Below are 13680 nucleotides of genomic sequence, written 5' to 3' on the forward strand. Positions count from 1 at the left end.
TGAGGCACGAAAATCACTTGAAGCTGGGAGGCAGAGGCTGCAGTAAGCTGAGATCTCACCATTGCACCTCAACCTGGGTGACAGAGCAAGACTCTGTCTCAAAATAAATAAATAAAATAATTTTTTTCTTTACTTTCTTTCTTTCTTTTTTTTTTTTTTTTAGATGAAGTCTTGCTCTGTCACCGAAGCTAGAGTGTAGTGGCGCAATCTCAGCTCACTGAAACCTCTGCCTTCTGGGTTCAAGCAATTCTCCTGCTTCAGCTTCCTGAGTAGCTGGGACTACAGGTGCGTGCCACCATGCCCTGCTAATTTTTTTATTTTTAATAGAGACGGGGTTTCACCACGTTGGCCAGGCTGGTCTCAAACTCCTGACCTCGTGATCCGCCTGCCTCGGCCACCCAAAGTGCTGGCATTACAGGTATGAGCCACAGCGCCCAGCCTCTTTTTCTTTTTTAGACAGAATCTCATGCCGCCCAGGCTGGAGTGCAGTGGCATGAACACAGTTCATTGTAGCCTCAACCTCCTGGGCTCAAGCGATCCTCCCATCTCAACCTCTCGAGTTGCTGGGACCACAGGTGCATGCCACCACACTTTGGTTAATTTTTTAAAATTTATTTCCTTTTTATTTAATTTTTTTTCTTTTAAATGGAGATGCGGCCTAACTATGTTACCCAGGCTGGTCTTGAACTCCTGACCTCAAATAATCCTCTGCCTCAGCCTCTCAAAGTGCTGGGATTACAGGCATGAGCTCTTGTCACTGAGCCCTCCCTATTTTTTATTTTTCTTTTTTTGAGACATGGTCTTGCCCTGTTGCCTAGGCTGGAGTGCAATGCTGAGATCACAGCTCACTGCAGGCTTGACCTGGGATCAAGTAATTCTCCCACCTCAGCCTCCTGAGTAGCTTTGACTACAGGTGCATGACACCACAGCTGGCTAGTTTTTGTATTTTTTTTGTAGAGACGGGGTTTGCCATGCTGTCCAGGCTGGTCTCAAATTCCCGGGCTCAATTGATCCCCCCACTTTGGCCTCCCAAAGTGTGAGATTACAGGCATGAGCCACCATGCCTGACCTAAAATTCACTTTTTATCTTTATACCGTGGCTAAAAAAAATTAAAAGAGACCAGAAATAACATGCTTAATGCTGGAGAGAATGTTAAACAATCAAATTGTCATGGGTGAGCCCAGCCATGTGTTAAAATGATACGACCTCAGACTTGGATGTGATTGAAAAGTTTTAGGAAAACTCAAAATCCAATTCTAATCAAGGTGATCTTATTTATTTATTTATTTATTTATTTATTTATTTATTTATTTTTGAGACAGAGTCTTACTCTGTTGCCCAGGCTGGAGTGCAGTGGCACGATTTCGGCTACTGCAACCTCCACTCCTAGGTTCAGGTGATTCTCGTGCCTCAGCTTCCCAAGTAGCTGGGAATACCGGTGTGTGCCACCATGCCCAGCTGATTTTTGTATTTTTAGTAGAGACAGGGTTTCGCCATGTTGGCCAGGCTGGTATCAAACTCCTGACCTCAAGTGATCTGCCCACCTCAGCCTCCCAAAGTAGTAGGATTACAAGTGTGAGCCACTGTGCCTGGCTGTGATTTGATTTTTTTTTTTTTTTTTTTTTTTTTTTGAGATGGAATTTCACTCTTGTTACCCAGGCTGGAGTGCAATGGTGCGATCTCGGCTCACCGCAACCTCTGCCTCCTGGGTTCAAGCAATTCTCCTGCCTCAGCCACCTGAGTAGCTGGGATTACAGGCATGCGCCACCATGCCTGGCTAATTTTGTATTTTTAGTAATTGCACTCTATCCAGCCTGGGCAAAAGAGTGAGTTTTTGTTTGTTTGTTTGTTTGTTTTTTTGAGACGGAGTCTTGCTCTGTCACCCAGGCTGGAGTGCGGTGGCGCAATCTCGGCTCACTGCAAGCTCCGCCTCCCGGGTTCACGCCATTCTCCTGCCTCAGCCTCTCCGAGTAGCTGGGACTACAGGCACCCGCCACCACGCCCGGCTAATTTTTTTGTATTTTTAGTAGAGACAGGGTTTCACCGTGGTCTCGATCTCCTGACCTCGTGATCCGCCCGCCTCGGCCTCCCAAAGTGCTGGGATTACAAGCGTGAGCCACCGCACCCGGCCGATACCTTACGTATCTTTAAATTTTTTTACATAGAAACAGAATCTTGCTACATTGCCTAGGCTGGTCTGGAACTCCTGGCCTCAAGCGATCCACCTGGGCCATCCAAAGTGCTGGGAATGACGCCTGTAACCCCAGGCTAGACAATGTAGCCAGATCCTGTCTCTCCAAAAAAACACAAAAATTAGCTGCTGGCGGGCACCTGTAGTCCCAGCTACTTGAGAGGCTGAGGTGGGAACTCAGGAGGCCGAGGTTGCAGTGAGCTGAGATCGCACCACTGCACTCCAGCCTGGGCGACAGAGTGAGACCCTGTCTCAAAAATGCATAAATAGTAAAATTAGTGAGAGTGAATAAGAGATGGGATATGTAAAGGGAGTGGGAAGAGTTAAGGAGTAACTCCTCGGTTTCTGGCTTGTGTAAGAATAACTTCTGTGATTGGTGGAGAAAATCCACCAGAGTTCTGTTAGCTTGAAAGTGTTGTTCATTTCCTGTCCCCCATTAGGGGTTACCCCTTCCATCTTAAGCAGGATATTCTAGGATCTCTCAGTCTCACAGCCCTGCCCACCAATAATCAGCAGGTGAGCCCCCTCTCCCCAGACCTCTAGATCCGCAAAAGGCAACCTGGAGGCAAGGAAACCCCCAGCTGTGAGTAGCCATTCAATTCTGGTGCTGTGGTAACTGAGTTCAAAAACAATGAGTCTTGTTACCTACCCGTGAAATGAAAGACACCTCACCAGACACCTCTCTGGGTTGTGAGGCTCCAAGGAGCACACATATTGTTGTTAGGCTCAGTTCGATTCCCTCCAGCCCTCTCCGCCCGTTTGAAGGCAGTTCCTTATCCCGGAGACAACGTGCAGATGTTCTCTCTTTCCCTCTTTATTTTTTTAAGACAGGGTCTCTGTTGCCCAGGCTGGAGTGCAGTGGCGCAACCACAGCTCACTACAGCCTCAACCTCCTGGGCTCAACACGATCCTCCCGCCTCAGCCTCCAGAGCGGCTGGGACTACAAGCGCGCACCACTGCACAGGGATTATTATTATTATTTTATTATTTTGTAGAGACAGGGGTGGGAGTGGTCTCGCTATGTTGCCCAGGCTGGTCTCAAACCCAGCTCAAGAGATCCTCCCGCATCGGCGTCCCAAAGTGTTGGGATTACAGGCGCCTGCCATCGCGCCCGGACGCAGATATTTTCTATGGGCATCTGGAATGGCGTCCCCAAAGCTTGGCGCCGTGCCATAGTCAAGCCGGGTCGGGGGCTCGGGCCAGCCTTTAACGCCGTTGGCAGCAATCAGAACGATCAACTGTTCCCTCAGCACCGCGACGTCGCCCCGTCCTGCCAATGGCCGGCCCCTCTCTGGTCCCGAGGCCTCGCGAGAGCTCCCGTGGCTACGCCTTCCCCGGCCTCGGAACGGCCCCATCCTTCCTCTTTCCCCGCCTCCCAGCGGCGCTCCACTCTCGGATTGGCTGATGGATCCGAGTCAGTTTTTTTCCTCGCCAGAAAGCGGTTCGACAATTGGTTCTTCTTTTGGCCCCTCCTGCGAAGCCCGTGGATTGGACGGCTGAGTCTGGCTACACGGGCCTCCGCGGGAGGGCGGCCGGGCCAATCAGGAGCTTGGCGTATTTTACAAACTGGGGAAGTAGCTCCAGCAGTAGCCGAGAGAGTCAGGGTGAAAGCGGAGGAAGCTGGGTCGGCCCTGAGGGGCTGTTGGTAAGGTAAGGCACAGGGGTATTGGAGGGAACGAGGGCTGCTGGGTTCATAGGGAGGAGAGCAGTTTGGGGCCCGAGGGCGAAAGAGTAGGCTCGGGGTGTCTGGAGATAGCACCCATAAGAGCGGTCTTGCAGGCGCCAGGGGCTTGTGGGCGCGTGGATTAGGGCGGAGGTATCAGGGATGGCAGGACAGGTGCCCCGAGAACTGGTTGATCTTTGATCTCAGATTCTGCCTGCCTTCTTCCCCGTCTCAGTTGTAGCCATCATGACCACCCGGCAAGCCACGAAGGATCCCCTCCTCCGGGGTGTATCTCCTACCCCTAGCAAGATTCCGGTACGCTCTCAGAAACGCACGCCTTTCCCCACTGTTACATCGTGCGCCCTGGACCAGGAGAACCAAGATCCAAGGGTAAGAGGGGCCTAATGGGGGAAGACAGTAGTCACACCAGTAATGCACCCCAACACTAAACCTCACCTTTTTGTCCCCCCTCCCTCCCCTAGAGATGGGTGCAGAAACCACCGCTCAATATTCAACGCCCCCTCGTTGATTCAGCAGGCCCCAGGCCGAAAGCCAGGCACCAGACAGAGACATCACAAAGATTGGTGGGGATCACTCAGCCTCGGAACCCCTTGGAGGAGCTCAGGCCTAGCCCTAGGGGTCAAAATGTGGGACCTGGGCCCCCTGCCCAGACAGGTACCTGTTGGAGCCCTGGTAACATGGCCTCCATGGCTGAGTAGGGGACTAGGAAGGGTAAAAGTGGGGTTTTGGGGTTTTGCACTCACTCCTGCTGTCTCCTACTTACTGTGATAGTCCTGGTCACAGCTCCTGGAAAGCTCTTTGCTCTTAGAAGATCTCCCTTTCCTCCAGCAAAATGTCATCTCGCCAGGTGCCATGGCTTGTACCTGTAATTACAGCTACTCAGGGGGCTGAAGCGGGAGGATCACTGGAGGCCAGGAGTTGGAGACCAGCCTAGATGACAGAGGGAGATCCCATCTCTAAAAAATAGATAAATAAACAAATAAATAAATAATAAATGTCACTTCTTCTGGAGCCTTTTCCAGTTCCCCATGTCACAATCAGTTGCTCTGTGTTCTCCTAATACTTTGCAGTACTTCTTTTATAACATGTGTATACCTTGGCTTGAGTCTGTTACCTGTCTATAGTTTGATGATAGCTTCTTGAGGATAGGGGCTTTGTCTTATTCTTATGGGAACCCAGTGCTTAGAATAGTGTCTTATGTAACATTCTATGAACATTTGGTGACCAGGTGTGGTGGCTCACACCTGCAATTCCAACACTTTGAGAGGCCGAGGCAGGAGGATCATTTGAGCTCAGGAGTTTGAGACCAGCCTGGGCAACATAGTGAGACCCCCTCTCTTTTTCTTTTTTTTGGAGACAGAGTCTTATTCTATCCCTCAGGCTAGAGTACAGTGGCACGATCTCGGCTCACTGCAACATCCACCTCCCAGGTTCAAGCGATTCTCATGCCTCACCCTGAGTACCTGGGATTATGGGCACCTGCCACCACACCCGGCTAATTTTTGTTTTCTTTCTTTCTTTTTTTTTTTTTTTTTTTTGAGACATTCTCACTCTGTCACCAGGCCAGAGTGCAGTGGCACTATCTTGGCTCATTGCAACCTCCACCTCCCAGGTTCAAGTGATTCTCCAGCCTCAGCCTCCTGAGTAGCTGGTACTACAGGCACGCACCACCAGGTCTAGCTAATTTTTTTTTTTTTTTTTTTTTTTTGTAGAGATGGGGTTTCACCATGTTGGCCAGGCTGGTCTCAAACTCCTGACCTCAGGTGATCCACCCACCTCAGCTTCCCAAAGTGCTGGGATTACAGGAGTGAGCTACCGCGCCCAGCCAATTTTTGTATTTTTTTAGTGGAGACAGGGTTTTGCTATATTGGCCAGGTTGGTCTCAAACTCCTGACCATAGGTGATCCACCCGCCTCGGCCTCCCAAAGTGCTGGGATTACAGGCGTGAGCCACTGCACCCAGCCATCTATTTCTTAAAAAAAAAAAAAAAGAGTAAGCCAAATTCAATTGAATGAGTCTCTTGCTCACCTTGTACCTCAAAGTTTCTATGCTAGGGTCCCTATCCCCCTCAGCCTTCCCCCTTCCTTTTCCTTCTCCTCTTTCCTTGCAGAGGCTCCAGGGACCATAGAGTTTGTGGCTGACCCTGCAGCCCTGGCCACCATCCTGTCAGGTGAGGGTGTGAAGAGCTGTCACCTGGGGCGCCAGCCTAGTCTGGCTAAAAGAGTACTGGTTCGAGGAAGTCAGGGAGGCACCACCCAGAGGGGCCAGGTAATGAAACAGGATGTGAGGAGACCAGGCTAGGGGGTGCTGAGGGGGGCATCCTGAGCTGTGCTGACAGCCTCTGTTGGTGTCCCAGGGTGTTCGGGCCTCTGCATATTTGGCCCCCAGAACCCCCACCCACCGACTGGACCCTGCCCGGGCTTCCTGCTTCTCTAGGCTGGAGGGACCAGGACCTCGAGGCCGGACATTGTGCCCCCAGAGGCTACAGGCTCTGGTGAGTGCCCTTGAGGGGCTGATACTCGGTGCTTCTGGGAGCTTCTTCTAGGGACAAAGCTGGGCTCTGGGAGAAGAGGTACCTCATGATGAGGCAAGGGATCCTACTAGGGGAGATGGGGTTGGTGGTGAGGCCTGAGGGTTTGGGGTCCACCTCTGATTCCGTTTTCATCTCTTGCTTCTGTGGATCAGATTTCACCTTCAGGACCTTCCTTTCACCCTTCCACTCGCCCCAGTTTCCAGGAGCTAAGAAGGGAGACAGCTGGCAGCAGCCGGTGAGAAAGGAGAGGGTGTGGGAGAAGGTCGTCTGGAAAAGAATGAACCACTGTCTGATACAGTAGTCCCCCAGAGTTGGGGCCTTCCAGTAGCTTTAGGACTCCCCACCAACTCAAGAGGGGAAGCAAGAAACCTGTGATTATCCGGGATGAGCCCTTGGGATATAGGGTTCAGGCTTTCACAGCCAGGCCTCAGTGTGACATCAGTTTACTCAAGTCATGGGGGGACAGGGAGGACAGAAATGTGCTATCTCTTTTGTTTAGTAGCTAGAGTATAGACTGTGGCAATAAGTGGGATTTGGGTTTATATCCTAACTCTTACCACTTACTAGTTGTGCAAGCTTGCCTTCACCTCTCTGAGCTTTGGTTTCTTTGTCAAGTGAGAATAACATTTGTACAATCATTAGAAGTTGTCATGAGAATGAAATGAGATGATGTTTGTAAAGTACTTAGCACATGTCCAGCTCATACTTGGTATTCAGTGACTGCTGGCTACTGTCCTTATTGTCATCAGGACTTCAGTGAGCCAGGCCTCAGGATCGCTCCTGGAGACCCCGGTCCAGCCTGGTGAGTGTGTCCGGCTGTGGGGAGAGAACAGGGGCAGTTGGGCTGCCTGAAGCAGGGAACAAGACCAGAGAAAACTCAGCAGGCTGGGAGGGAGCATGAGGAAGTGGGAGGCCAGGAGGCTAGGTCAGAAGGAGAAGGAGAAGAGACCTTCTAGATAGGCCAGAGGTTGGCACAGTTGCACTTTTGTCTGAGAAGGTGGTCTCCATTTCGGCCCTCTCTCTGCCACTTCCTACAAGATTTATCTTCCACTCACTGTTTATCCCCAGCCCCTAAGTGCCATCACCACATCCCCAGCCTACTCAGACGTTCAGATTAATAAGTGTTTACTGAGATAGTGTTGGGTGTTGAGGGGCTGCTGGATGGGTTCTTGTCCCTAATAGTGCATTGGGGGCTATTAAACTAATATACCCTCTTCAGAAGTTGCAGAACCCTCTGCCAAACTTTGGTGGGTGTTCTAGAGTCTACAACAAATGTCCTATTTCTTCCTAGCTTTCTCTCTCCCTAAAGGAGAACATGAGGTTGTCACTCACGCAGATGAAGGAGGTGTGGCCTCTCTTGGTCTGGCCCAGCGAGTACCATTAAGAGAAAACCGAGAAATGACACATACCAGGGTGAGATGCAACTCTCCTGGGATGGTGGGTGGGAGGTGCAGGAGATGCTTGGGAGAATTTTGCTGCAGCAGCCAACACTGAGAATTGTAGGTAGAGCCAGGAAGTCCTGGGCCTCAGGATGTTACTGGGTAGGTTTACCCCAGATGCACCCAGTCCCTCTCCAGTGTGAGACTGACCTCTCTTTATCAGATGTCTGGGGCCTAGGGTGAGAGGTCATGTTTGTATCACCATCAGATCAGTGCTAAGGGGGAGACAGATCTGACAGCTGTCAGCCAAAAGCATTCATCCCTTGGCTCCACAAATATTTACTGAGTAGCACCAGCCTACTGAGTGCCAGGCTCTGTTCTAGGTTCTGGACATACAGCAATAAACAAGTTCATATTCTAGAAGGGGGAGACAAGAAATAAACACAGGTATAAAATAAATAGTGTCTCAGATGATGATAAGTTCTCTCTAAAAAAAAAAAATTAATAATAATAATAATAAGGCACTAAAGGGGAATTGGGAGCAGGGGAGTTGGTATTGCAATTTAAAATAGATTGGCCAGGGAACTCTTACTGAGAAGATGATGTTTAAGTGAAGACCAGGGGTTGGAGGAGGAGTGAGATATGTTGATATCTGGGGGAAGGAACATTCCAGGCCAAGAGAACTGAAGAGGTAAAGGCCCTGGGGAGGGAATGTGCCTGGCGTGTTTGAGGATCAGCAAAAAGGAGAGGCCAGTGAGATTGAAGCAGAGTAAGAACGGTACGAGATATGGTTTTAGCGATAACACGATCAGATTGGGTAAGGAATTGTACACCAGTGTAAGTCTTTGGCTTTTCTTGGAATGAGTGGAAAGCCATGGGGAGAGGGGTTGATCAAGAAAGTGACATGATTTGACTTAGGTCTTTTTTTTTTTTTTTTTTTTTTTTTGGGATGGAGTTTTGCTCTTGTTGCCCAGGCTGGAATGCAATGGCACGATCTCCGCTCATCGCAACCTCTGCCTCCCGGGTTCAAGTGATTCTCCTGCCTCAGCCTCTGAGCAGTTGGGAATACAGGCATGTGCCACCATGCCTAGCTAATTTTGTATTCTTAGTAGAGACAGGATTTCTCCATGTTGGTCAAGCTGGTCTCAAACTCCTGACCTCAGGTGCTGCACCCTCCTCAGCCTCCCAAAGTGCTGGGATTACAGGCCTGAGCCACCATGCCCGGCTTGACTTAGGTCTTAAAAGAATCACACTGGCTGCTGTAGTGAGAACAAGATATAGGAAGACAGCCAGGCGCGGTGGCTCACTCCTGTAATCCCAGCACTTTGGGAGGCCGAGGCAGGCGGATCACGAGGTCAGGAGATCGAGACCATCCTGTCTAACTTGGTGAAACCCCGTCTCTACTAAATATACAAAAAATTAGCCAGGCGTGGTGGTGGGCGCCTGTAGTCCCAGCTAGTTGGGAGGCTGAGGCAGGAGAATGGTGTGAACCCAGGAGGCGGAGCTTGCAGTGAGCCAAGATCGCGCCACTGGACTCCATCCTGGGCGACAGAGCAAGACTCTGTCTTGAAAAAAAAAAAAAAAGATATAGGAAGACAAAGGGGGCAGGGACCACTCTTCCACCTTTTTCTTCTTCACAGGACAGCCATGACTCCCACCTGATGCCCTCCCCTGCCCCTGTGGCCCAGTCCTTGCCTGGCCATGTGGTGCCATGTCCATCACCCTTTGGACGGGCTCAGCGTGTACCCTCCCCAGGCCCTCCAACACTGGTTTGTGTCAACAACTGGGGGTTGGGCAGGGGCAGAACAGTCTGGCCGGAGATCCTTGCTAGGTCTGGGTTTTGTCCCTGTTCAGCCATCCACGTCTCTCCCCAGACCTCATATTCAGTGTTGCGGCGTCTCACCGTTCAACCTAAAACCCGGTTCGCACCCATGCCATCAACCCCCACAGTTCAGCAGGTAAGAGAGGGCATGGGGAGGTGGCTGGCATAAGTCACAGCTAGGGGAGAAAGGAGATGGATGGGTACAGGAGAGAGAAGACAGAAGCAAGGGGAGGCTGAGTGCCATCTGTGGGTGTCAGGCCTTGCTGACATCTCACTTCTGTGCCAGGCCCAGTGGCTGCATGGTGTCTCCCCTCAGTCCTCCTCTGAAGATCCTGCCCTGCCCTGGGTAAGTATCAGAAGCTTCCCCCTACTGAGATCCCTTGCCTTGTGCTGCCAGCCTGGAGGCCCAGGAGTTTGAGGCACATGTGCCTTCTGGGCCAGGCATGGTGGCTCACACCTGTAATCCCAGCACTTTGGGAGGCTGAGGTAGGAGGTTTGCTTGAGCTCAGATCTTTCAGACCAGCCTGGGCAACATAGTGAGACCCTGTCTCTACTAAAATTTTAAAAATTAGAAAGTGCTCTCTGGTGCCGGGCGCGGTGGCTCACGCTTGTAATCCCAGCACTTTGGGAGGCCGAGGCGGGCGGATCACAAGGTCAAGAGATTGAGACCACGGTGAAACCCTGTCTCTACTAAAAATATAAAAAAATTAGCCGGGCGTGGTGGCGGGCGCCTGTAGTCCCAGCTACTCGGAGAGGCTGAGGCAGGAGAATGGCGTGAACCCGGGAGGCGGAGCTTGCAGTGAGCCGAGATCGCGCCACTGCACTCCAGCCTGGGCGACAGAGTGAGACTCCATCTCCAAAAAAAAAAAAAAAAAAAAAAAAAAAAAACACAAAGTGCTCTCTGGAAAAGCTGCCTAACTCTCCCTGCTTCTCTGCTGCCCCTCCTAATGTACATCTAGGGCCTCTCAGGGGCTTCAATCCATTCCTCATTAGGGTGTGACTCAGGCTGGTCTTTCTCCTGCCCCAGCCTGACTTTCTTGTGTGCCTTTTTCCTTGGTGACAGGAGCAGGTTGCCGTCCGGTTGTTTGACCAGGAGAGTTGTATAAGGTCACTGGAGGGGTCTGGGAAACCACCTGTGGCCACTCCTTCTGGACCCCACTCTAACAGAACCCCCAGCCTCCAGGAGGTGAAGATTCAAGTGAGTCTGTGTGGGCAACAGCTTTGAGGTCTATTGAACAGTGACTGGGCTGAGGAAGAGGGAAAAGAGATGGGGGATCAGGAATGGGACAGTGTGGGTGGACTACTGAGCGCACATCTCGATGTCACACTGGGGTGCTCTCTCCCACCACAGCGCATCGGTATCCTGCAGCAGCTGTTGAGACAGGAGGTAGAGGGGCTGGTAGGGGGCCAGTGTGTCCCCCTTAACGGAGGCTCTTCTTTGGATATGGTTGAACTTCAGCCCCTGCTGACTGAGCTTTCTAGAACTCTGAATGCCACAGAGCATAACTCTGGGACTTCCCACCTTCCTGGACTGTTAAACCACTCAGGGCTGCCAAAGCCCTGCCCTCCAGCAGAGCCTGGGCGCCCAGAGGCCTTCTATAGGAGTAAGCCTGAGATACCAGAGCCCTCCCCCCAGGAACAGCTTGAAGTACCAGAGCCCTGCCCTTCAGCAGAGCCCGGGCCCCCAGAATCCTGCTGTAGGAGTGAGCCTGAGATACCAGAGCCCTCTGGCCAGGAACAGCTTGAGGTACCAGAGCCCTGCCCTCCAGCAGAACCCGGGCCCCTTCAGCCCAGCACCCAGGGGCAGACTGGACCCCCAGGGCCCTGCCCTAGGGTAGAGCTGGGGGCATCAGAGCCCTGCACCCTGGAACATAGAAGTCTAGAGTCCAGCCTACCACCCTGCTGCAGTCAGTGGGTTCCAGCAACCACCAGCCTGATCTTCTCTTCCCAACACCCGCTTTGTGCCAGCCCCCCTATCTGCTCACTCCAGTCTCTGAGACCCCCAGCAGGCCAGGCAGGTAAGGAGTTGGCTGGGAAGGAGTGGGAACACAAGAGGTCCTCATCTCACTGTGAGCTGCACCCCTGCCCCTACCCCTGCCCCAGGCAATCCCATGCTTCCACACCTTCCACCCTGGCCCAGCCTGGCTCTCCCTCAGGAAGAGGGTAGGGGCTGCACTTCCAGCCCTGTGCTCCTAATTGGCTTGGCTGTTGGTGTGGGGAGGAGGAGAGGACAGTACATGGTGGAAGTATAGGACCCCCAGACCTCCCTCTAAATTTTCCATGCCCCCCAGGCCTCAGCAGTCTGGCCCCTCGAACCCTAGCCCTGAGGGAGCGCCTCAAATCGTGTTTAACCGCCATCCACTGCTTCCACGAGGCTCGTCTGGACGATGAGTGTGCCTTTTACACCAGCCGAGCCCCTCCCTCAGGCCCCACCCGGGTCTGCACCAACCCTGTGGCTACATTACTCGAATGGCAGGATGCCCTGGTGAGACTCCAACCCACAGCCCAGCTGTGGCTGCACAGTGAGCCTGATGGGAGGTGGGGAACAGGGACAGGGGGCCACCTGGGCTTCTTCACAGAGAGGTCAGCAGGAAGGCTTGGCTACAGTGCAAGGTTGGCTGGGCTGTGACAAGATCTTCTCTGTCTCCAGTGTTTCATTCCAGTTGGTTCTGCTGCCCCCCGGGGCTCTCCATCATGAGACAACCACTCCTGCCCTGCCGTGCTTCTTCCTTTTAGCCCTTATTTATTGTCGGTCTGCCCATGGGACTGGGAGCCGCCCACTTTTGTCCTCAATAAAGTTTCTAAAGTATCCACATGTCTAGCCAAGTGTCCAAACAGGCCAGCTACTGCTGTCACTCTCCCATTGCCCACAGGATGGCAGTGTCCTCCAGCTCAGAGGCCAGCCCTGGGCTCTTGGGATCCCCCAGGCTCCCATCCAGAAGCCATCCTGAATTCTGAAATGGAAGGAGGCAACCCACTCCTGCCTAGCCCGCCCCCTTGCAAGCTCTGTGCCTCCTACTCCTGCCAAGCCCACTCCCTCGAAAGCTCTGTAAATATGTTGGCGGGCAATTGGAACCCCTGTTCCCCTTGCTTTTTGAGATCAGTCCCACTTAACTTGCAGGAGCCCTAGGCGACTCCTTCACCCCCTAGAGCTCCTCTTCTAGAACTCTCTGCATGCATTGGGCAGAAAAGCAGAAGCACCAGACCCAGACCTTTGGAATCTTCCCTTGTTAGGTTGTTGTCTCCCTCCACCTACAGCGTGAGGCCCCAAAGCTCTCCTGAAACAGACCATCCTTCTTCCTCCACATAGCACACACACACACACACACCCCTTTTCCACACACACACACACACACACACACACCCCTTTTCCACACACACACACACACACACCCCTTTTCCACACACACACACACACACACACCCCTTTTCCACACACACACACACCTTTTCCGCCAGAGGCAGGCCTTGCCTGGAATTAACTAAAACTTTGCCTCTGGCAGGGACTGACAGCACGGTAGGAGCCCTTTAGAGGAATGAGGGAAAGGGTCAGCCACTTTCCCCCCAGTCTGTGCACGAAGTTAAGCAGCCACACACAATCCCCCAACCTCTCTTTATTGGAAGAGGCAGCAGCAGCTGTAGCCCCGGGGCCTAGTCCGGATATGGGGGAATGGGGACTGTACAGAATGCGTTTTAAATGCCAGGAAAGAATTCACTGGTTCCTCCAGTTCACAGGAAGGCTGCCAAGGCTGGAGCCTGAGCCTGAAAGTGGAGATGAGGGGAGGAGAGGGTGGCGAGAGAAAGTTGTCGTGACGGAGAACCTGCACTACCCTGTCTGAATGTCTTCCCTTGCCTAAATGGGCTCCTCCTCTTTCTGTTATTTCCCTCGAAAGCTGCGGGGGCTTCCCTCCGGCTTTCTGGGCCTCTGAGTCCCGCTAGTAAAACTGCTCCCCATCTCTGTACAAAAGAGAAAGCCACGACCTCTGCCCCTATGGGGTCCAGCGCGCACTTGGGTGCGGGTGATCCCTCCGGAAGTCGCTCTGCTCCTCCGGCCGGGTCTCCTCCTCTTT

The 13680-nt window shown here is 52.4% G+C and overlaps 1 protein-coding gene across 3 annotated transcripts; it reads left to right on the top strand.

Moving 5' to 3' along the window:
• The first annotated feature begins 3746 nt into the window (after positions 1-3746).
• TROAP (trophinin associated protein) lies at positions 3747-12333 on the top strand. Of its 3 annotated transcripts, XM_030808678.1 has the most exons (15): positions 3776-3842; positions 4091-4245; positions 4338-4530; positions 5987-6144; positions 6233-6370; positions 6562-6644; positions 7159-7211; positions 7701-7822; positions 9429-9557; positions 9663-9746; positions 9897-9956; positions 10674-10808; positions 10962-11628; positions 11902-12095; positions 12261-12333. In XM_030808678.1, the coding sequence occupies exons 2-15, from the start codon at positions 4102-4104 to the stop codon at positions 12306-12308; spliced, it is 2208 nt and encodes a 735-aa protein (XP_030664538.1). In that variant the 5' UTR covers positions 3776-3842; positions 4091-4101; the 3' UTR covers positions 12309-12333. The 3 variants fall into 3 exon arrangements, with proteins under 3 accessions (XP_012363740.1, XP_003252235.1, XP_030664538.1); XM_012508286.2 differs by lacking the exons at positions 5987-6144; positions 6233-6370; positions 6562-6644; ... (7 more) ...; positions 11902-12095; positions 12261-12333 and adding an exon at positions 4724-4885 and having other exon boundaries at positions 3747-3842; positions 4097-4245; XM_003252187.4 differs by lacking the exons at positions 5987-6144; positions 6233-6370; positions 6562-6644; ... (7 more) ...; positions 11902-12095; positions 12261-12333 and adding an exon at positions 4648-4876 and having other exon boundaries at positions 3747-3842; positions 4097-4245.
• The last annotated feature ends 1347 nt before the right edge of the window (positions 12334-13680 follow it).

The sequence above is a fragment of the Nomascus leucogenys genome, unplaced genomic scaffold (assembly GCF_006542625.1).
Source record: "Nomascus leucogenys isolate Asia unplaced genomic scaffold, Asia_NLE_v1 000734F_111009_qpd_obj, whole genome shotgun sequence".
Taxonomy (NCBI): Eukaryota; Metazoa; Chordata; class Mammalia; order Primates; family Hylobatidae; genus Nomascus; species Nomascus leucogenys.